Source organism: Lissotriton helveticus, chromosome 7 (genome assembly GCF_964261635.1).
Source record: "Lissotriton helveticus chromosome 7, aLisHel1.1, whole genome shotgun sequence".
Classification (NCBI taxonomy): domain Eukaryota; kingdom Metazoa; phylum Chordata; class Amphibia; order Caudata; family Salamandridae; genus Lissotriton; species Lissotriton helveticus.
This window is the reverse complement of record NC_136068.1, coordinates 66,966,349-66,988,794: the sequence shown is the minus strand read 5'-3', so window position 1 is coordinate 66,988,794 and position 22,446 is coordinate 66,966,349. Positions and strand designations below refer to the sequence as shown.

Below are 22,446 nucleotides of genomic sequence, written 5' to 3'. Positions count from 1 at the left end.
TTGGTGTCTGTGCCAATGCTGGAATTGGAAAACATTTACATGCATGCCAACAGACCCGATTCGGGCAGGAGACTCCCGATTTTGATTGGTTCTCCTGATTTTTAGGTCGAGCATTCGAGACCTCTTGTACATACTTTAGTATATACTTATATCTGTATGTACTTTGTGGGCTCTGGAGATCAGCCCTGGGACTTATCTGCTTCCACTTAGGGACTTCTTTTTCTGTTGAACTGCCTCTATTTAACTGTCTTGATAGAAAACAACCAGTAGATGTCAGTAAAATACCAGAATTGATTTCTGCTAGGGACTTTCTTTTTTTAATTTTTTCTGGCAACTGCCACTATTTAACTTTCTTGTTTTTTTTAATCTTCCACTTATCTCTTCTACAATGTTGGCACGTATGCATTTACTCCAGGAACCCATAAACTGGGGGTCATAGTCTGGCAGAGGGGAGGGTGGGGTCACAAGGGGCGGAGCTTCAGAAGTTAGAGTCTGATAGTCAACATATACATTTATTTTTATTTAAAAAATCTGCTGCAAAGAAATCAGCAATAAGGACAAATGTGAGAGTAAATCTGTTTACTGAATTGGACACAAAGAGGGGGGCTTTAAGAAATATTTTACAGAGTGCAGACACTTGTTGCAGAAATGTTTGTGTACTCAGCAATTTTTAAGCGATTGTAGTTTGTAGGTAAGAAGTCTAGTTAAGGCAGTTCTGGGAGAGTTCTGTGTTTTGTCAAGTCAAAGTTGTGATTCATAAAGAAACATAAAAGGCTCATGTGCCTGCTGCAAAGCACACTGTGTGACATGCAAATCAGAGATTTGTATTTTATGTGGATAGGTAAGTGGGCCACTGCTTTGGCATCTAGATTTTGTTACTTCTAGTTCTTCTAATATAGCACAATGATCTGTTTACCAACTTCAAGGAGCTGCATGCAAACTGTAGGCTATGGGTTTACATCCTTATTGGTTTTTTTTTTTACTAATCAGTTATTCTAAGATTGCAAAGAAGGGCCCCTTTGGGAAGTAAAATGTCTTGTATGTGTAGACAACCCAATCACTGGGTTATGTTTTATATTGTGACTTTTATGTTTCTCCCGCCCATTTATTCTTAACATACGATATCTACAAATATTGACAATATGTATTTCCTACACATTATAACCCCAATTGTTTTATGTATCATTTCCTGTACATTGATTTACACACTTGCAGGTTTTATTGTGTCTTGGTGTAATGTAAAGCACTCTGACACTGGGATGAGTAGGGAAAGAATCCTAGACCCTCCTCATAAATAGCTAGTAGAATCCGGATTCGGAGGAGCCCCCTGCTTTCCAGCACTGGTCTGTGCCCATTCAGTCTTTGGCCTCTTACAGAAGCATCACTTCAACGAGTGGAGAAAGAGACTCAGCCATGTCTTTGGAGGATTCTGCATTTACCTTTCATTTAGTTATGTTTCTATAGTGCCTTATACCACAAAAGCACGTGTACTTATTTAGTGGCTGACATGTATACTGAGATGGGTGGTAATTGATATAAGAACTACGACTGGGAAGCAGCAGGGTCTGTATCGCCGGCATACGTGCCAACGCTTCCTATTTCATATGGAGACTCTTGATTTTGAAGTCAAAGATGGCTTTATTTTGCCTTTGGCCCACTTACAACATTCATTTCAATGCAAGTCAAAAAGTGTGATGGACATGTCTCCACCTAATTGAAGGGCCTGTTGGCTTCACATTTTTGTGTAATTTATACTTTTGAGTAAGTTTACTACGTTTTCTATTCACAAAATCTAGGTGTAAGTTACACTTGCGTGTAATTTACACTTTTGAGTACTACTACTTGTTGTCTTTTCACAAAATCTGAGTGTATATTTACTCCAAAATTGTAAGTTATCATTTGGGATCAGGTCCTATATCTTGTAATCCTGATGGTCCCAGTAACAGAAGGCATCTGCCCCTCTGGAATTACCCGAGGTTCTTTAGAAGGAGGGCCTTGGTGTCACAACTTCCAGCAAACTGGGTGTGACTGCTTGGATTCCAGTGTTACTTCCTTATCAGAACTATAGTAATTATTAAATTACTTCACCATTCTCTCATCTGGCGAAGACGCAAGATGGCCGCAGGGGTAGAGAGCTCCGAAACCGAGCTCCGGGCTCAGCAAATATCACCAAATCAGAGCCCCCCCCAGCGCTGCCTAGCACCAGGATCGCGACCGGAATCTGCGGCGGAATAGTGCAGCCTGTCCCGCTACAGGAAAGCAGAGTTCTGTCGCCTGATCACTCTCACGGTGATCGGCGCTCCTCTGCCCTCCAGCGACCCCAGGACACTCACCCGCAGAGCTGCCGACCGCGTCCGGATCCCGCAGCAATTGCCAGCACGGCGAAGCCTGAGCGGCATAGTCCCGACCAGCCTTGGAAGACCCTAGCTCCTGCTCCGGAGCTCAGGGATTCTCCACCGACGCTGCCCGCCTCGCCTGTCCCCAAAATGGCGGCCTCTGAAGACCTCGCCTGACCGAGCCTTCCCCCAGAGTCGCAACTTGCATCATTTGAGGCCGTGAAAGGGCTGAGGGCGCTAAACCTCAGCCCCGACCTCCACTGGCAGGGATTAAATTCCCCAACCTGAGCACAAGGACTCCCAACGCTGCCATCCCTCCGCCTGGCTTAAAAATGGCGGCCAAAGAAGACGTCGCCTGACCGGAGCCTACTCAGCAGACACTGTGAGTACTGGCATTCTTCTGGGCACCACCAAGCTTCAGCTCTGACTACCCCACCTAACTAAGCCTGTTACCCAGAGCCCCACGTTTCCACCCACAGCCGGCCTGTGCCTGACTTTAAAATGGCGGCCAAAGAGGACGTCGCCTGACCCACACATAGATACTGGTAGATACTGGGGGCGCCAAACAGAGGGGCAACAAGTATGTCCTACCTCATCATGCAAAGGGAGCTTCAGGGGCCCTTGCCACATCTCCAGTGTGATCTTTTTCTAGTGAATTCATAACCAGGACACCCCAGAAAAACAAAAGTAGGACTACAACAAGGAGATAAAAAAAAGAAAAAAAAAAAAAAAAAAACCAACGAAGAGAGCAGTAAAGGAAGGGAAAGAGTGCCTTCCACCTAGGCAGAGGCCCTGAGTCTAACTGCCCTGCCCCCGACCATCAACTGCAATCCGTTGCGCAGAATAGCGAACCAGGAGGGCTTGCAATGCCCCACATGACTTCTAACCACGGGTCCTACTGAACTGCACCTTCAATCTGTCGCCTGCCCTCCGGGCCCCTCTAGCGCCACACCCCTACCTAATCTGGCTCCCCTCCCACCACACCCACGATGGCCCGGGACCAGCCCCCCCCTCCACCAGCCCCACTTGCCCACCTTAAACCTCACAGCCGAAACTCCTTCACCATCATTTTCCCCCCACTCCTCTCTACTAAGCAGCGACGCACCCTCAAGCAGAAACTCATTCGCAATCACATAGAAACCCTAATCACGGACATCTACCACTCGGCCTCCAACGGACCGACCAAGATGGACCTAATATTCCACACTGAACGACCAGAATACTGGGTCTCCACGATTAGATCGCGGATGTTCATCGCCAAAACAACTTCCACTCTCCACAGCTGCAAACTAACCACGACTCTTCCGTTCAGATCAGCTGGCAGAGGCTACATAACCGTGACCATCTTTACCAATGGCACGGTCCTCATCCAAGCTAACAATGAGAACCTGGAAGCCTTCGACTCCATATTTCCCACACTTAGGTCAGCCCCTCCCACCCTCCCCATCCCCGCCTCTACGCCGCCTCCGACCACGACCACAACTCACAGTGAAGTCCGCGATACTCCCTTCCGCAACCCCTACCCAGTCCGTCAGGCTCCCCCTCCCCCAGTAATACCTCACCCTCCATGCTCAGCCACCCAACATCCGCAGGACACTCAATCCCCCTCCTCCTCCCCCTCCTCCAACCTCCTCACCTTCCTTAACACCAAGCTTCGACAGCCTCCTACAGCAATCACCCCCACGCCAGCAGGCAGCCTTCAGACAACGAGCCACTTCCCCTCAAGTCTCCCTACATCCCTCAATCCACCCCTGTCCAAGCACCCCCCTGTCCTCCTCCCTTCCTCCCCCCTGTCTAAACCCCCGCCGGACCCTCCCCTGAACACCTCCCCCGTCCTTCACCCTATCTCCCAACCCACCCTGAACACCCCCCCCTCCTTCACCCTGACCCCTATCTCCCAACCCACTCAGAACACCCCCCGTCCTTCACCCTGACCCCTATCCCCCAACCGACCCTCTCGAACCCTAGCACTCTCGGACCCACCGCGGATGCCTACATCCCCTTCCTTGAGGCCATATCAAAACGGCTCACAGCCCTGGAAAACCAGGTCAACACTATCACCCATGGTCTTTCAGAAATCATCTCTAACCTTGGAATAGTCTGTAATCCCCACAAACTCTCCCCCCGGACCTCCCCCCACGTCAAAACGTCCTCCATTTCCTCTCCCACTCCAGTGGGCTCAAATCACCCGACCGCCAGGCCGCCTAGACCAGAAGCTCCTATGTCAGACAGGGAAGCAGCCTTACTTGCCGCCACTTATGACTCCTCCCCTGCGGAGTCACCCAAATCTAAAATTCAAGTCATCACAGGTCACCGGAAAGACCGACCCATCGTCAATACACAGAGATTACCAGTCCTCACCGCTATACCTAGAGAGACTAAAGAGGGAACCACCAGTAATCAGGAGAAATTCACCAATTGCCTCCTAATCAACTGCAGATCGGCTTCTCTACACGCAACGGACCTAGCCGAAGCCATCCTCACACATGACATTGACGTTGCGTTCCTCACGGAGACTTGGCTTAATAAGACATCCCCTCCCTGCCTAGACATGCTGGTTCCACCTGGCTTCTCCCTCATCTCCAAAGATAGGATTGAACAACGAGGAGGTGGGGTCGCTATCATCCACAAGGACAGCTGGAGCATCACAGAAACCGCCTCCTTCGAATATGACTCCTTTGAATGCCTATCCACTGTCATCAAGACAAAAGACAATGACTCTCTACTGTGCCACCTACTCTATCACCCCCCGGGCAGAAATAACGAGTTCGGAGACCAACTATCAAACCTGATTGCACAAGACTCACTGGGCGACTCCAAAAACTTAATTCTTGGCGACCTGAACATCCGGTGGAATGAGACCCACAACCCTCTAATCAAATCGCTATCTAGCCTCCTTGACGAGAACAACCTCACCCAACATTGTACTGAGGAGACTCATTACAAAGGAGCCACACTGGACGCCATCATTGCCCAAAAGAATTCTATCACGGTCAACCACATACTACCAGTTGACTGGTCAGATCATCACATGATCTTATTCCACATCAATCACCCCATCATCTCGCTTAAACCTCCGCAAGTCCCGCCTAAATGGTCGAGAAACCTCTCCCAAGTACCCCAAGACATCTTGGAAGGTCAACTAAGCGCTCTTCTTTCAAATAACACTATGCACCTCTCGACCAACGACCTCGTCGACCACTACAACTCGGGGGTAGTCGCCATACTTGACAATCTAGCTCCTCTAAAGCTCAAAAGAAACCGAACCACTCCATCCAGAACCTGGTTCACTGCGGACCTCAACGCAGAAAGAAGAAACCTAAGAACCAAAGAAAGAAAGTGGAGAAACAACCCAACCGCCATTCTCCGCCTTCAACTAAAATCAGCCCGTAGGAAGTACAACAACCATATCAAAAACAAGAAATCCAGCTTCTTCCGCGAGGCATTGGTCAAATCCAAAAACAGACCCAAAGAACTCTACAACATAATCAGACAACAAACAACAAAGCCCCTGCCCTCAACCCTACTGGCTTCCAAAGAACTCTGTGACAACTTTGCCAACTTTTTCATCGATAAAGTCCAAAAAATCGAACTATCTCTAGACATCAACAACCCACACCTCCAGAAGAGCTACTCGACCTCCCCAGTGGCACTCCCATCCGACTCCTTTCCCTCCCCCTGGCTAAGCTTTCGCCCCGTCCAGGAAACTGAGATAATCGCGCTGATCTCGACCGCCAAACCTTCAGCACACATCTCAGACCCCATCCCCCCATCTTTAATCAAACAAATGAAGCTTACCTTAGCGCCCATCTGGGGAAGAATCATAAACAGCTCCTTACAAAGCGGTGTGGTCCCCGATTGTCTAAAAATGGGACAAGTCACTCCTCTCCTGAAAAAACCCGGTCTCGACTCAACTGACTTGAACAATTTCAGACCAATATCTAACCTCCCTTTACTCTCGAAAACACTTGAACGCTGTGTACTCCTGCAACTGACGCAACACCTGGACAACATCAATCTCCTGGACCCCCTCCAATCTGGCTTCAGACAAGGCCGCAGCACTGAAACTGCGATGTTGAACATCATAGACGACATTCACGGATCTCTTGACGCTGACAAGTGCTGCCTCCTCATACTCCTTGATCTCTCAGCAGCGTTCGACACGGTGGACCACAAGCTCCTCATCATGACTCTTCAAGAAAGAGCCGGCCTTGGCGAGGTAGTTCTCAAGTGGTTTTCCTCTTTTTTACACAACCGTTCGCAACTAATAAAAATCAAGAACTTCACCTCCGATACCCAGCAAGTCAACAAGGGTGTCCCTCAAGGATCGGTGCTCTCCCCCCAGCTCTTTAACATCTACATGGAACCACTCGCTAAGTTACTCAGGAACGCCAACATCAACTTCCACCTCTACGCGGACGACACGCAGATTTACCTGGAAATTTCCTCTCTTAAAGACATCCAGAGACTCAACGATGTCCTAAATGAAGTTCAAGACTGGCTGACAAAGAATCACCTGAAACTCAACCCCGATAAGACAGAAACACTCCTCATCTCAAACAAAGAAGATAACCCTCAAATCATCGAGTGGCTAAAGTCGATCGATGCTCTCAAGGGTAACCTCACGCTAGCCGACTCCGTTAAATCCCTGGGCTTCACCTTAGACCCTAAACTAACCCTGTCAAATCACATTAAGAACTCGGCGAAAAGCGCTTTCTTCAACCTCAGACTTTTGAACAAAATTAAACCTTACATTCCCAACAAGGACCTCAAACTAGCCACGCAATCTCTAGTTCTATCAAGACTGGACTATGGGAACTCAATCCTAACAGGCATCCCCAAATCCCACCTGGCTCCACTAAAAACAACACTTCACGCGGCAGCAAGAATGATCACAGGCTGCAAAAAATATGATCACATCTCCCCGGCTCTCAAAGAACTCGAATGGCTCCCTGTGGAAATGCGAAGTACCTTCAGAACGGCCTGCCTAACCCACAAGGCCCTCCACACCGGCAAACCGGAATACCTGGCTAACAAGCTCAAAAAAGCAGGCCAAGCCAGAAACTTGAGAAGCTCTAATTCCCTGCTGCTCATCCTACCAAAAACCAGAAGGAAAAGAACTGCGGATTGCTCTTTCTCAGGAAATGCCCCCAAAATATGGAACGCCATCCCCCCGCACATCAGAACTCTACCGTCCTATGCAGAATTCAAGAGCCAACTTAAATCCTTGTACCTGATCCGCTCCCTTGGTTATGGATAACTTGGAGCTGCAAACGTCTCAGAATCCATGCGTTATTGTTGAATCCAGTACTGAGAAGCCCTGCTGTCCGAACTTTTCTTCTTTCCAAATTGTCTGTCGCCGATTGCTTTTATTGGGTTTGTTTCATGTTGTTCTCTTTTTCATGCCCACTACTGTGAAGCGCTCTGATACCTTCGGGTCTTGTTAGCGCTATAGAAAACTTCTAAATAATAAATACTTACCTGCAATGCTACTTCAACCTTCCAAAATTCTAACTTCAGACATCGAATGCTGGCACAGTTCCCTGCCCATTTGTTTATTGAAGAGGAAGAAGGAAAAGACAACTGGTTTCAGAAAGATGTGTATTGGAAAGACACAGGCCAGGCCTCCTGAGCAAGATCCCCTCTGATTAGGCAACTTTGAGAACAGCCAGTGCTTAATTTGCAAAAATATACGTGCCAGGGCTCTTGTCAGAAGGCCACTGCACCTTCCACCACACTTTGCCCCTGCCAGCTCCAGCAATAATAGTAACAACACAAGTACCAACATTCACACGCCAGTTCTGACTAGTGTGACAGTTCTGACTATTTCAGGGCCCCAAATCTATAAGGATGGCTTGGGTGGCAGGTAATATTAATTTTTAGTGTATATTGAGTTAATAATTAACTGTTGTTGTGGTCATCTCTAAATGAGCCAGACAGTGCCACCTTGTGGAAGACTGTCACAGGCCCAGGTGCTGACAATTAAGTGCCAGTGCCGTGCACCAGAAACTACAGGCACAAATTAAGCACTGACAACCATGGGGGAGAGATGTTGCAAGATGTCACAGGGATGCGCATTTAATCATTCAAACATTTATAAAATGTGGCAAATCACTTGTGAGGGTCTAGGGGCGCACGTGGAATGCGCTGGCCAGATATCTCAAAGTGGATTGAGTTTGTGCTGGGCAAAATAGGGAAAAGAGTTACCTTGGGGCTGTGCCTCTGTTTTCTCAAACGTATCCCCTGTCTCCCTGATTACTTTTCCTTTGTCTTAATTCCCATCCGGTGGGAGGAGGAAAACAGAAATGTGGAGTATCCTTTTTGAACTGGAAGATCTTGTGTACTATGTATGGAAAGTAATGAAAAGGATAATTGGGCAGTGGGCACAGCTTCCCTAGCACTGTGAAAGCCCAAACTGCCCAAGTTCCCCAAACTTGAAGGAAAGAACCCGAGGAACGTGGGGTGCCCCATGCTTAATTTGCAAAACAGCTCTGCTTAGCAGCCCATGCCAAGTGATATCAAATGTCACGACCCAAATAACAATGCTGCCTGAATGCCTCCTCAATCCACTACCAGACACTCTCTGTCCCTTTATCTCACTCTTGCAGGGTCCTCTATTCTTCCTTTGTAACAGTTTTTCAATGTTTCTCTTCTTGCTCCATTCCCCTTTGCCCCTTTCAGTGTTTTTTCCTCTCTTAACCTCTGCAAATGTCTTAGCATAAAAGGGGCGTGCAATGGGTGTGGCAGTGGGCGTTTCATGGCAATGCCCATTGGTATGGGGCAGCGCCAAAAATACCCCCAGGGAATACCTGGTCTTAAGCAGGCAATAGGAGGAGAAATGTTTTATTTCTCCTCCTATTTTGCTCTTTCCACATGTGCTGCATTCTGCAGCACACATAGATAGAGCAAAATCGACTGTAAAGATTGTTTATATGCATGATGGTGCCCCTTCCTGCACATAAACAATTGCCCCTGAAGTGCAGGCACCCTAGCAAAGTGACGCTAGGGTGCCAGCGCTGGCACTAGGTAGCTTTTTTAGCGGCAGTGCTTGGAGTAATGCAAGGGTTCGTCCTCATTCTTGTGAATACGGCGCATCCTTGCATTTTGAAACTGTCGGCGCACAGCATTACCAATTTTGGCATAACACGGCACTCCGCCAGTTTCTTGTAAATATGCCCTCTTAAGTCATTAACGTATCCGATAACTATCGGATGGGCTAAATAAAACCAAACACATAATTCCGACATGTGCAAGCAGGAGTTTTTTTGTGGGTTCGAATTTAAGGAGCAAGTTATAATCAGGATCTAAGTCTACAAACGGGGAAAAGTGTACCCATATAAGGAAGACTGATAGAGGGAGTCAGTACCTTACCCACCTGCTGGTGCAAGTAAGGAGGCCTATACCCTCAAACTACCAAGAACTGCCACATGGTAAAGAAGCAAGACCCACGCTCCATCATAGGTGGGAATAAACTTTGAGGCAACCCCCAAAGATGTCAAGTCCCTATTAAAATCTCAAAGCCTTCTCAGCATTCGTCACATATGCCCCTACCTGGGCCCCAGAACCCCAGACGCCACTGGATCCCTCCCCCGGCTGAGGGGAGACTCCTGAATCCCACCTACTTCACGCCAGTCTGGCACTCCGGCTTTGCCAGGGGCTCCCGGGGGGTGGCCATTCTTCTGAGGCGAGGGCTCCCCTTTACCGTAACCCATGTCATCACCGATACACAAGGTACATAAGTGGCTGTGCCGGGCTTAGTTGAGAGCAACCCCCTGAACCTCCTATGCGTCTATGTGCCCCCGGCACTCCTGTCCTCCACCCTTCACCACCTCACACAAGTGGTCTCTTCCCTCCCCCAGGGCCTCACAGTCGTCGGGGGGGACTTCAACACGGTCCTCCAGCCCTCCAGGGATGTCTCGGGCCCTCCCTCGGCGCAACGGCGCGCCTCTGCGAAATGTCTTGCAGGCTGGGCCTCGGCGCTGGGACTCTGCGATATATGGAGGGTGTGGAACCCACGAAAAGAACAATATACCCATACGTCTGCTGCCCATCATAACCACTCGCGGATAGACCTGATTCTGATGCCCGCTATTGACTGCCAACTGGTGTCCGAGGCGGAGATCTTCGCTCGTGGGATCTCTGATCACTCCCCCGTTGCCATCCGTATTGGGTCTCCGTCCACCGGCCCCAGGACCACTTGGCGCCTCAACGCGTGGTACATACAGGACCCCGACCTAGTAGACTCCCTTGGCCAGGAACTCCGGCATTACTTTTCCGCCAATGTAGGGTCGGTCCCTTCACAGGGAACGCTCTGAGAGGCGGGTAAGGCGGTGCTTCGAGGAGTCGCCAGGGGACTCGTACATGCCAAGCGTGCGGCCCAGTCTGTCCAGTTGGCACAGCTGGAGTCCAAGGCTGTCCGCTTAGAGCGGGATCAGCTGGGGGCTGACGCCACTGATTCCTAAAGGCAGCTGGCTCTGGTCCGAGACGAGATTCGGCGGCTCTCTTTGGAGCCGGCCCAAATGCTCTGGCAATCCTCGGTTGCCCGCATCTACGGTGGGGCGACAAAAACGGGAAACTGCTCCATAATGTGATCTCCTATCCCAGAGCCCACCGTATTATCCCTGAGATCCGTGCGGCTGATGGGACTTGCCGGGTGGCCTCTCAGGACATTGCGCAAACCTTCGCGCAATACTATGAGGGCCTTTATGTCACACGACCCCCCGGCGCCTCCCTCACAGACCTGATGGCAGAATGCGGCACGTCTTTGCCTTGTCTTCCTAGGGAGATGGCCGATACCCTCGACGGTCCGTTCACCCCCGGAAGAAATCCACGGGGCCATCACCCTGTTACGCTCCAACAAAACGCCTGGGTTCAAAATGGCTTCCCCCAGGAATACTACTCTACGTTCCGTGAGGATCTGGTGCCCCACCTGACGGAGCTCTTCCGACAGGTGGTGGCGAACGGGTCCTTCCCATCCGAGTCGGACTTGGCGACCATCGTGGTCATCCCAAAGACTCACCCACCCTCCCCAGACTGTTCCGACTTTAGGCCCATTTCCCTGATTAATACTGAAATTAAGATCTTCGCCGCCGCCATCACCCAGCGACTCCGCCCTCTCCTGACTGACCTGGTCCACCCTGATCAATGCGGCTTTGTGCCGGCCAGGGGTACCCGACACTGCATCCGCCGTCTCCACCTCGCCCTGGCCCATCGCCATCGGCTCACCCCCTACCTGGCCCTTATCCTTTTCGATTTTGAGAAGGCCTTCGACACGGTGGACTTGGGGTACCTGGGAGACGTCTTGGAGATGTTGGGCTTTGGCCTTCCCTTCCGCCGCCTGATCCAGGTCCTCTACAACTGCCCTAGAGCCCAGGTGCTTGTTAACGGCAGACTTTCCGACCCGTTCCCGATCCGTTGGGGCACCCGCCAGGGATGTCCTCTCTCCCCACTCTTATTCGCGCTAGCGATGGAGCCCCTGGCGGCGCTCATACAACAAGATCTCTTGATTCGAGGGTGGCAATGGGATCAGAGCCAAGTGGACAAAATTGCTTTATATGCGGATGACGTGCTGCTCTATTTGGCTGACCCGGAACGCTTCGGCCCCAGGTCCCTGAGAGCCCTTTCAGCCTTTGAGCGAGTATCTGGTCTCCGCCTTAACCCGACAAAGTCCACTTTGGTCCCCATCCATTCCTCGCGGGCCTGCTTTGACTGGCAGGCGGTGATCCCCCTCCGGGGGCTGTCATTCAAGTACCTGGGTGTGTGGGTGGCCCTCTTGCCCGAACTGGAATGGACACTCAACACCGTCCCCCTAGTCACCCGGATGAAAACTGATCTTCGAAATTGGCAATCCCTTCCCCTTAACCCGCTGGGACGAAGCGCCCTTTTTTAAATGATGATCCTTCCCCGCTTCCTCTATATTCTGCAAAACACCTCGATCCCCTTCACAAGCAGCTGGTCCCGAGAATTGGATAGCGTGCTGATCCGATTCTTATGGGGAAGGGGACGTTCATGCCTGTCCCTCTCCCACTCCCAAATTCCCCCTTCGACGGTGGTATGGGAGTCACTAACCTCTACGCCTACTATTTGGCCACCAAACTCATCGTGCTCCACGACTGGTTTGCGGGTGGGTGGTCTGACCCCGCCCACAGGGTAGAACTCACTATTCTAGAGTTCCTACAACTGCAAGGTTTCCTTTACGGCTCCCCGGTGCCCCAGGACATGCCCTCCATCACCAGGTCAGTCCTTCTGGCGTGGCGTGCCGCACTCCGCCTGGTGCGTTGGGAACGGAAACTGACAAGACAAACGCCCCTTTGGTGTGGCACCTGGTTGGGCGAGAGCGCTGCCCTGGAGGGGTTCCGTCGTTGGGACCTGATAGGAATAACCCTACTAGGGGACGTGTGGGTGGGGGATCACTCCCAGTTTTACAAGTACCTACAACTCCGCCATGCCCTCCACACTCACCTCCCCATACCCACTTCCCTTCCAGAGTTTAGTCCCCTGGAGGCCCCAGTCATGATGGGAGATCTGGGGAGGGGAGGGGTCTCCCGAATATACCGCACCCTGGTTAATAATTCCCCCACATCCTTTGATCGCCTTAGGGAGCGATGGGAAGGTTGGGTGGGCCCCTTGGATGAAGCTGATTGGCGTGATGCCCTTATGGCGCCCAGAACCCTAACCCCATCCTCAAAACTACGCCTAGTCCAGCTCTACTTCCTCCATGCGGCCTATTTGACGCCGGTCCGTCTCTTTCGAGCAGGTGCACGATCCTCCCCGGCCTGCGCCCGTTGTGTTGGTACCCCGGCTGACTTCTTCCATATGGTGTGGTTGTGCCCAGCCTTGGAATCATTATGGAGGGAGGTGGAGGGAGAGTTGACGGGTGCGTTGGGTTGGGTGGTCCCTCATGACCCGAGACATCTGCTTTTAGGAGTGTTTGATGGTTTAGATGGCTCCCGAGCTGATAAGCGCCTCTTGGGAACGGCGCTGGCAGTGGCGAAACGGGACATTCCAGCCAAATGGTCTCAGGCGGAGGCACCTACTCTGCGGAAATGGAGGAGGGGGGTGGATTGGTGGGGGACACAAGAGGAATCCGTTTCTGAGGCCCGGGGCTGTCCAGAGCTCTTTCATAAAATATGGGGCAAATGGTTTGGCTTACTACCATTGTGATGGCCTTTGTACATCATCATATTCGGTGGATACCAACGACCTACTCTATCTTTGCTGCTATGCTTTGTGATGTCATTGGGAGGGGACAGGGGTATTTTAAAGGACTATGTGACTTGTTACGAATGAATTTCTTTGTGTTGAAAACCTTAATAAAACTTGATTATCAAAAAAAATAAAAAATCTCAAAGCCAGTAAATTGAAAGTGACCTCAAAGTCCACACTGAGGCTGAATCCTTACAGTTACATTGCAACTGCTAAAGAAGATTTCGGGTGAACTGAATGCTGGATTTTATGTTGGGTGTATTTGTACATTCCACCTCCAGTTATGAAAAATGTATTGATTGTCAATTGTTTACTTTGTACAAGATTGTCACACCATCGAAGCTTTCCACCAAGCACGTCAAAGTGATTTAAAAGGCAAATTATAATTCCCCCTGAAATTTGAGAAAGGCTACTATTTTATTTTTATCACAATGTTTTAGCTCATTTGGAGAATTTTGTTTTACTGTATGCCAACTCTGTGTCCATCACCACCCCTTGTTGTAAATATTTTTGTCCACCCTAAGCGTGGAAGGGTATACTCAGATGTGAGTCCCTTGCTCATTGCACCATCAGGATTCAAGCAAGCCGGGCCGAAGACGGCTGATATGCCAGAAACCGGTCCCCGGAAGCTTGTTTCCTTCCCAGTGTAAGAATTGGCTTTTGTAGTCTGGTCTGCCCTGTTCCCATGATGCACTGGGCCAGGGACAGACTAATTTGCATACAGCCAGGTTCTGAAACTGGGATGGTGCAATGAGCTAAAAAACTGTGTTGGATCTAGCCCTGATCTCTTGACTGGGTGAGAGTACTCTGCTTAATTCAGAGTCTCTGTCCATCACCACCCCTTGTTGTAAATATTTTTGTCCACCCTAAGCGTGGAAGGGTATACTCAGATGTGAGTCCCTTGCTCATTGCACCATCAGGATTCAAGCAAGCCGGGCCGTAGACGGCTGAAATGCCAGAAACCGGTCCCCGGAAGCTTGTTTCCTTCCCAGTGTAAGAATTGGCTTTTGTAGTCTGGTCTGCCCTGTTCCCATGATGCACTGGGCCAGGGACAGACTAATTTGCATACAGCCAGGTTCTGAAACTGGGATGGTGCAATGAGCTAAAAAACGGTGTTGGGTCTAGCCCTGATCTCTTGACTGGGTGAGAGTACTCTGCTTAATTCAGAGTCTCTGTCCATCACCACCCCTTGTTGTAAATATTTTTGTCCACCCTAAGCGTGGAAGGGTATACTCAGATGTGAGTCCCTTGCTCATTGCACCATCAGGATTCAAGCAAGCCGGGCCGAAGACGGCTGAAATGCCAGAAACCGGTCCCCGGAAGCTTGTTTCCTTCCCAGTGTACGAATTGGCTTTTGCAGTCTGGTCTGCCCTGTTCCCATGATGCACTGAGCCAGGGACAGACTAATTTGCATACAGCCAGGTTCTGAAACTGGGATGGTGCAATGAGCTAAAAAACGGTGTTGGATCTAGCCCTGATCTCTTGACTGGGTGAGAGTACTCTGCTTAATTCAGAGTCTCTGTCCATCACCACCCCTTGTTGTAAATATTTTTGTCCACCCTAAGCGTGGAAGGGTATACTCAGATGTGAGTCCCTTGCTCATTGCACCATCAGGATTCAAGCAAGCCGGGCCGAAGACGGCTGAAATGCCAGAAACCGGTCCCCGGAAGCTTGTTTCCTTCCCAGTGTAAGAATTGGCTTTTGTAGTCTGGTCTGCCCTGTTCCCATGATGCACTGGGCCAGGGACAGACTAATTTGCATACAGCCAGGTTCTGAAACTGGGATGGTGCAATGAGCTAAAAAACGGTGTTGGATCTAGCCCTGATCTCTTGACTGGGTGAGAGTACTCTGCTTAATTCAGAGTCTCTGTCCATCACCACCCCTTGTTGTAAATATTTTTGTCCACCCTAAGCGTGGAAGGGTATACTCAGATGTGAGTCCCTTGCTCATTGCACCATCAGGATTCAAGCAAGCCGGGCCGAAGACGGCTGTAATGCCAGAAACCGGTCCCCGGAAGCTTGTTTCCTTCCCAGTGTAAGAATTGGCTTTTGTAGTCTGGTCTGCCCTGTTCCCATGATGCACTGGGCCAGGGACAGACTAATTTGCATACAGCCAGGTTCTGAAACTGGGATGGTGCAATGAGCTAAAAAACGGTGTTGGATCTAGCCCTGATCTCTTGACTGGGTGAGAGTACTCTGCTTAATTCAGAGTCTCTGTCCATCACCACCCCTTGTTGTAAATAACTCTGTGGATGCAGCATGGAGGTGAGGACTGGAGTGATGGAAACACAATGACCACTGGTGTCATTGGAGTTTAATTAACCCCTTTACTTCGCTGAACATTCCGCGCTAGTGCGGAACGTTCTATTGTGCGGGCGGGGCCGCGACGTCCAACGGACGTGCGCAGCACTACCGAGGTAGTGCACACGACGTCCGCTGGATGTGGCCAGTAGCTGTGAGTTTATGAAGAATCATTATTGCCTCTGTCAGGTGCACTCACCTGTCTGTCCAGCCTTGTAGACAGGTTTGTCAGTCTGCAAGAAAGTCCCCTTCTGCCTTCTCTGGATCAGAACATTTTTACTCTCCTCAAAGGGTGTGAGTCCATGGGCGATCTGAACCACGACGGTGGCAACCTCTTCCGCACCCAGAGGTTCTGGAACCTGGTCGGGGGAAGAACGACAAGGGTGGCCTGAGGTTAGTGGGGCACATGGGGGCAAAATACTGAAAACCTCAATAGAGCTGTGGACAGATCTCAGCAGTGCCCCAGAGGTGTGTGTGTGATCCATGGAGTATTCGCAGCAGCACTCTGACATCTAAAGCAACACGCTTTCAAAAACATGTCCCTTCCCACAGTTTGCATCCAGGGGCATAGCTGGTCAGTGTGATTGTGGGGGTGTAAGCTTCAGATTTCCCAACAATCACACAGAGACATCTTTTTAAAGAGTATTTTTTAGGGGGTCGTAACACCCCAAACACCCCCTTCCCCCGGAGCTATGCCCCTTCCTGCATACCCAACACCTGGCCCACAATATTACCTCCATACACACACTGCCACAACAGAGACATGCTTTTCCACAACTGCCTTTGCCACTTCTTGTCCACGGTTTGCCCCACTCGCACAAGCCTCTCTGCTCTCTTCCTCCATCCACCTTCCACGTTGTCAAGTGGTATCCTCACTCCTACAGCCCTCCCTGACCCCCTTTGCATACTCAATACAGTAGGCTCCCTTGTACACCACAGAACCCCCCTCAGCCCCCCCAACAGCCAAGCTCACTTTCTCTCCTGCCTGACCTCACTAGTCAACCCCTCTCTTCTCTCCACCCTCTACCCCCAATGGTAAAAAGCTGTGGCTGTGGAAGTTCTAAAAAAATACACACAAGATGATGGACGGAATGTTGCACAATGGCAAAACATTCACCCCCAGTCGCAGATCTGGGTTTAATCCATCGTTATGTTGCTCACCAAGCCACCCCAGTTCAGACATGGCCATATGCAAATCAGTCTTGACCCTGTGCCTCTTGGGAACAGTCCAGCCCGAACTGCCAAGCTGTGTCTTTCCTGGACCGGAATCAAGCATCCTAGGACTGGTTTCTGGCTATCAGCCGTCTTCAGCCAGGATAGCTTGACTCCAGTGGCGCAGTGAGCACGGGACCCACGTCTGGGCACACCCTTCCCACATAGGGTGAACAGCAAAACACTAAAAAAAACAATTGCAGACCATCTTCTCTCCCTCTAGCTACATCCCTATCTATTGTTCTTTACAAAAACCCTGCAACATCTTAAGTTCAACCGAGGCGTACAGTGCCCAAACACACCCTGCTGTTTGCACTGCAGCCCAGCCGATGAGGCACTCTTTCCATGGGTGCTTAAGTTCATGACACTGCCCTTGTGTAGAGGTTCATCACCTCTGCAGACCATAACCCGGATCCACTAATAATGGACATCATGTACGGGCCACCAGGGGTCGCAGATGAGACCCAAGGCCTCATAGGTGGCAAAATCAGTGCCTGGAACACAGAGGCAGCTCTTCCTAATGGACGCTGGTTGGAGCTCCACTTGCCTGGTTTCTGTCAATTTCTTTTTACTATACAAATACACTATTAGTGTAATAAAAAATGCATTAAATTTGCCAGCATATGACCCTATCTAGAAGCTAAGTTAAAAAAATGTGGTTACATGTATGTTGTATTCATGCTTGCGGGTGAGAGTGTGTTTAAGTGTGGGAGTGTGTGAATGTGTTAGTATGTGTAAGCATGTGTGTGTGAGTCAAAGTAAAGGCGAAATGCCATGCTACGTCACTTCTGCTACCCCTGGCATTTTCGTGAATTGATGTCCATGCCATTAACCCTATTGTACCAGACCCTTGACAGTATTCAACAGCCCCACCATCCTTTTATTACTTCCCATCCAGGGTGCCACAGGGGGTGCACCACACTAGTTCTCTTACTACTTCGTCAACTAAGCTTTCTCAGCCTCCCGGTGTTGTTCACCTTCACCACACCTTCGACTGTTGGCGTCCTCGTGGGGCTCACTTCCAAGGCCCACATTTCTGATTCCTGCACATTAACTATTCAGGTATTTGATTTTCCCTGTCACCTTTTTCTGAACGATACTCGAATATCTTTTTATATTCCACCTTTCTTCCCTTAACTCCAGTGGTGCATCTTGCTTTGTCTAACTGCCATCAGCGACTTCTCCCCTAGGGTGGAGGAGCATCGCCCCACTGAGTTTGAAAGGAAATATAAAATGATAATAAAACAACGTTAATAACGTAACATTAATATCATTTTATTGTTCTCTATGGAGACCGAGCCAGGTTAAGTTCGGGGTGTCTGGGCTGTGCGACAGGGAGAGGAGTGGTAAAATGTATACTTAAGTGAGCATGGCGGTTTGGTCGGCTGTCTTTAGCCGGCCAGTCATTCGAACTTAGCATGTTCTCTCCCCGGCTGTATTGCACAGCTGGGTGGAGAACATGAACAGAACCCTACTCCCTACCTGAGCGCCAAACCAGGATGCTCAAATCAATCACAACACTGCTGTCATGCTGGTGAAAGAAGAGCCATGATTGGCTAGGGGAGTTTGGAAGCTTGTGTGCTTCCTGTTTCCTGCATCGGAGAGGTGGCAGCCCTTGGGGTAAGTTAACTTTTTTTTTAAAACTGGGCCCACCTCCCGAGCCCTACCACTACTTTTCAAAAGCGGTCACCACTGATAACTGCTAGACATGACTGGGTGGCCTCATTACATTAGATTGCTCCAAAACTGATCTCCACCTTTACTCTGCCAGAACTACAACATTCCAGAATCTGATCTTATTATCTTCCAGTTGTGCGCCCTTATACATTCTACTCTGCTGGAAAAAATAAGATATTTTGCTTGACCTTTATACGAATCTATAAACCTTTTTATGCACTAAACCCAAAGCTGCCAGATAACAAGCAATTAATATATCCAAGATCTACCCTCACCCCCATTCCATAGCCCTAAGCAACGCACAGGTTATGAGAAATGGCAGCTTGTGCATCAGCCTCATAGCCGGCTCACAAGAGAACATACTCTCCCCCATTTACAAGGTAATCAATTTTGCTATATTTCCTCTCTTTAACCTCCCTAGATGGACACCCATATTCCCTCACCAACACCAGGCTGGCTGGCTGTCTACCAGAAACAGAGTCCTGCACAAAATCCTCTCTTACAAACCTCAAAACAATTTCTCGCTAAACCCCAAGACAAACGCACCATCTGCCCACCGCAGCCCACTCATCACACCGAAACCCCCTGGTCACATCAAGATTCCGGTCCTTCAATCTTCTGGAACCCTCTCCACGCGCACTCACCCAAAATGGCCCGCGGGCATTTAAACCCCCCTTGAGTCCTAAAACCTTGAGACTCCTCAATAGAGGAAACATAATGAGACTGATAAGGAAATCCCTACATTGAAACAACTCACTTCTTAAGACTTGTTATCAATTAAATGTATTCCTCATGAGGACAAGAAGCAAATGGAACTAACACTCTCCACATGGAGTTCTTTGTACAGCAAAAAGAATCCCAAAGAAGGACTTTCTTCTGGGCTCCTCGCTCTCCGCCACTCACCGTGAATCGGTTGCAGCCTAGCTGCTTGCCTGGTTTGAGCTCAGTCTTGAGTAGCCTGTAATTGCCCCGTTGTGTGCTCAGTTGGACGGTCAGATTCATGGGCTGGTGGACATCTCTGGCTTGCACACACACTGCCTGTGAGGAAGGATAGTCGAGGGCTGCAGGGATGACAAGTACATAGGTCCTGTGAAGGGAGAGAGAGAGGCAAGTAGTCTTTAAGGCGTTTTACTACCGGATCAGGGGGGACCTCCATGGTTTGGAACAGATGAACCAGGGACCATGAGAGCCAACATGGGGGACTCATGGAGGTTTACAAGGAATTTGGAAAGGAGACAGGTTGTTTATAGAGACTGGAATGAGAGAACAGGGAGCATAATGTAAGAAGAAAATAAAGATAGATGGATTTAGTATTGAGGTGGTAAAGAATTTTTTTTTATTTAAGCTGAGCTTTATTCAGCTTTCATCGGCGTGACTTCCCAATGCCAGCCACAACTCAACTGACAAAACATAAAAACCCCACAACCCAAAAATTCCTAATGGAGCCAACCATTACAACATTCTAACCCAAGTCATGAATACAACAATAGACAGAGACCCAGAGAAAGAGAGGGAGTGTGAAAAGGAAAGAGAAGGGAAAGTGTGAGTGTTAAGTATTATAGAAAAACAGATGAAGCGAGAGAGAGGAACAGCAAGTGGAGAAGACGTAGGGAGTGAATTATAGAGGGAGTAAAGAGAGTACGGAGCAGTAACACAGACAGAGTGTGTATGTGGCCCAATTATTGACATATGTAGTACAGTACCAAACATTTTAATGAGTATCCTGAAAGAAAGGAAAAGTCAAAATCAGCTAATCATGCCTATTGGACTTGCCACTGAACAGAGTGCTAATCAACAAAAGTTGACAACACTGCCATTGCAAATGTTGGCGAACAAGCAAATCAACCAGCCACCTCGGAGGTGTGTCCATTACTACTGAACAAATGCTGCAACCCATTATTCAACCTAACAAAAAAGACAAGCTCATGATTCCTGTCAAACCAAAAGGCAGAAGAAACCTGCCAGAAAAGATAGAAAAAGTCTCCAATGCATAGGAAAGGATTCCCAACTTGGTATTAGATTCAGTGGCATAGCAAGGCGGGGGTGGGGGGTGGTGCACCGCGGGCGGCACAATGTTTAGGGCGGCAGCCCCTTCCCCGGTCTTACCTGCGGCTTTGTGGGGCGGCCGTCGCAGGAATCGCCAGCACCACCCTCCCACCCTTAAATGTGGCTGCCGGGCGCCAAACTCAGGGACCGCCACAGGCGGCACAACATCTAGTTACACCACTGAGTAGATTGTATCCAATTTTCTTATCAAAATTTGAGAAACAAGATCCAGTAAATGCATTTAAAAAAATCAATTAAGGAATAAGGATAATACGGAAATCCAGGAGAAGGTCTTTGATGCTGGACTCATAGATATCAAGAAGCAGTAACCATCCTGCAGAAGGTACGGGGTAATGTACAGATACAAACTAGTTCTGCCCAGATTCAACGAAGGAGAAAAAAGAAACTTTCCTGGCAAACGACACAGGCTCTAGAGATAGACATAAGCGCCACCTTGGTAAATCAGGAAAAACTATGTCAATTCAACCTCGATTAAAATCAACGCTGACCAGACGATAAACAGTGAGAGTGATAATCATACAAAACAAGACCACCAACATGGAGGACCAAGTGTTGCCCCGAAAAGTAATAATCCAAATAAGAATTCACAAGAAGCGGCCTGGCTGAGGCAACCTCAAGCAAATCATGTGCAAATTGAAAAGGTAATTACAAGTGCCACCATGCAAAAGGTTAAGGCGGCAGCCCACAGATATGGGTGCATATGTATCAAAAACGCTTTTTGCAATTCTCAAATAGCAATTTTTAGAGAATCGATATCTGAGATTCGCAAAATGCTATGTATGTAGGATTTGAAAATAATTTTGCGAATCCTACATGTTCCTTAATTGCGAATCGCAAATTGCGATTCGCAATTAAGGGATACCTCCCCATTCATTCCTTTGGGCCTAGAGCCCCATTGGAATTAATGGGAAGACATTCTCAATTTGCGATTCTCAATTAAAGAATCGCAAATTGAGAATGCTATTTCAAGGGTGCCAGGGTGCCAAAAGGACACCCTGTTGCACCCCTGAAATGTGCATTTTTCAAAGAAATCGCAAATTACCACCAATGTGAATTTGGTGGTAATTTGTGATTCCTTTTGGCCAAATGTCACATTTTCTGTGCCTCTTGCATTGCATTTAAGGAATCTCAATTTGCGATTCCTTAAATGCAATTGCAAAATAAGGGATCGCTATTTTGCGATTCCTTATTTTGCGAGGCTGTTACATACCACTTACCTAAACTGCGATCGCAAACGCCGAAATTCGCAATTGTGTTGATATATATGCCCCCTAGTCTTATTCTAAGAGATGAGGAGAATGCCTCCCATCATCTATAACAGACTTAGAGCAAATAGAGAGCCTGAATAAGCAGATTATATTAACACCTCAGCACACTTCGCAGGGTCAGTAGGTTCTCAATAGAGGCAACATAATGAGACTGATTAAGGAAATCCCTAAATTGAAACACCTCAGTTCTTCAGACTTGTTATCAATTAAATGTATTCCTCGGGTGTATGACATAATATCGAAAGATAGAATATCGACATACAAAAATATCGAAGCAAAAATATTAACATCAAAAATGTCGAAATTCTATCTACATCAAGGTAAGTACAAAAATATCGGGAAAAATATCGTAGTTCAAAAATATCGCAGTAAAAAATATTG

General features: G+C 48.8%; 1 protein-coding gene across 1 annotated transcript in view; it reads right to left on the bottom strand.

Annotated features, from left to right (window-relative positions):
- Positions 1 to 22,446, bottom strand: part of LOC144768928 (alpha-2-macroglobulin-like protein 1) — a 451,046-nt gene that overhangs the window by 416,852 nt on the left and 11,748 nt on the right. The window contains exons 2-3 of the mRNA XM_078652935.1: positions 19,634 to 19,817; positions 16,041 to 16,200 (exon numbers count right to left, since the gene is read on the bottom strand). Coding sequence (XP_078509061.1) covers positions 16,041 to 16,200; positions 19,634 to 19,817 — 344 coding nt within the window. The remainder of the gene's footprint in view (positions 1 to 16,040; positions 16,201 to 19,633; positions 19,818 to 22,446) is intronic.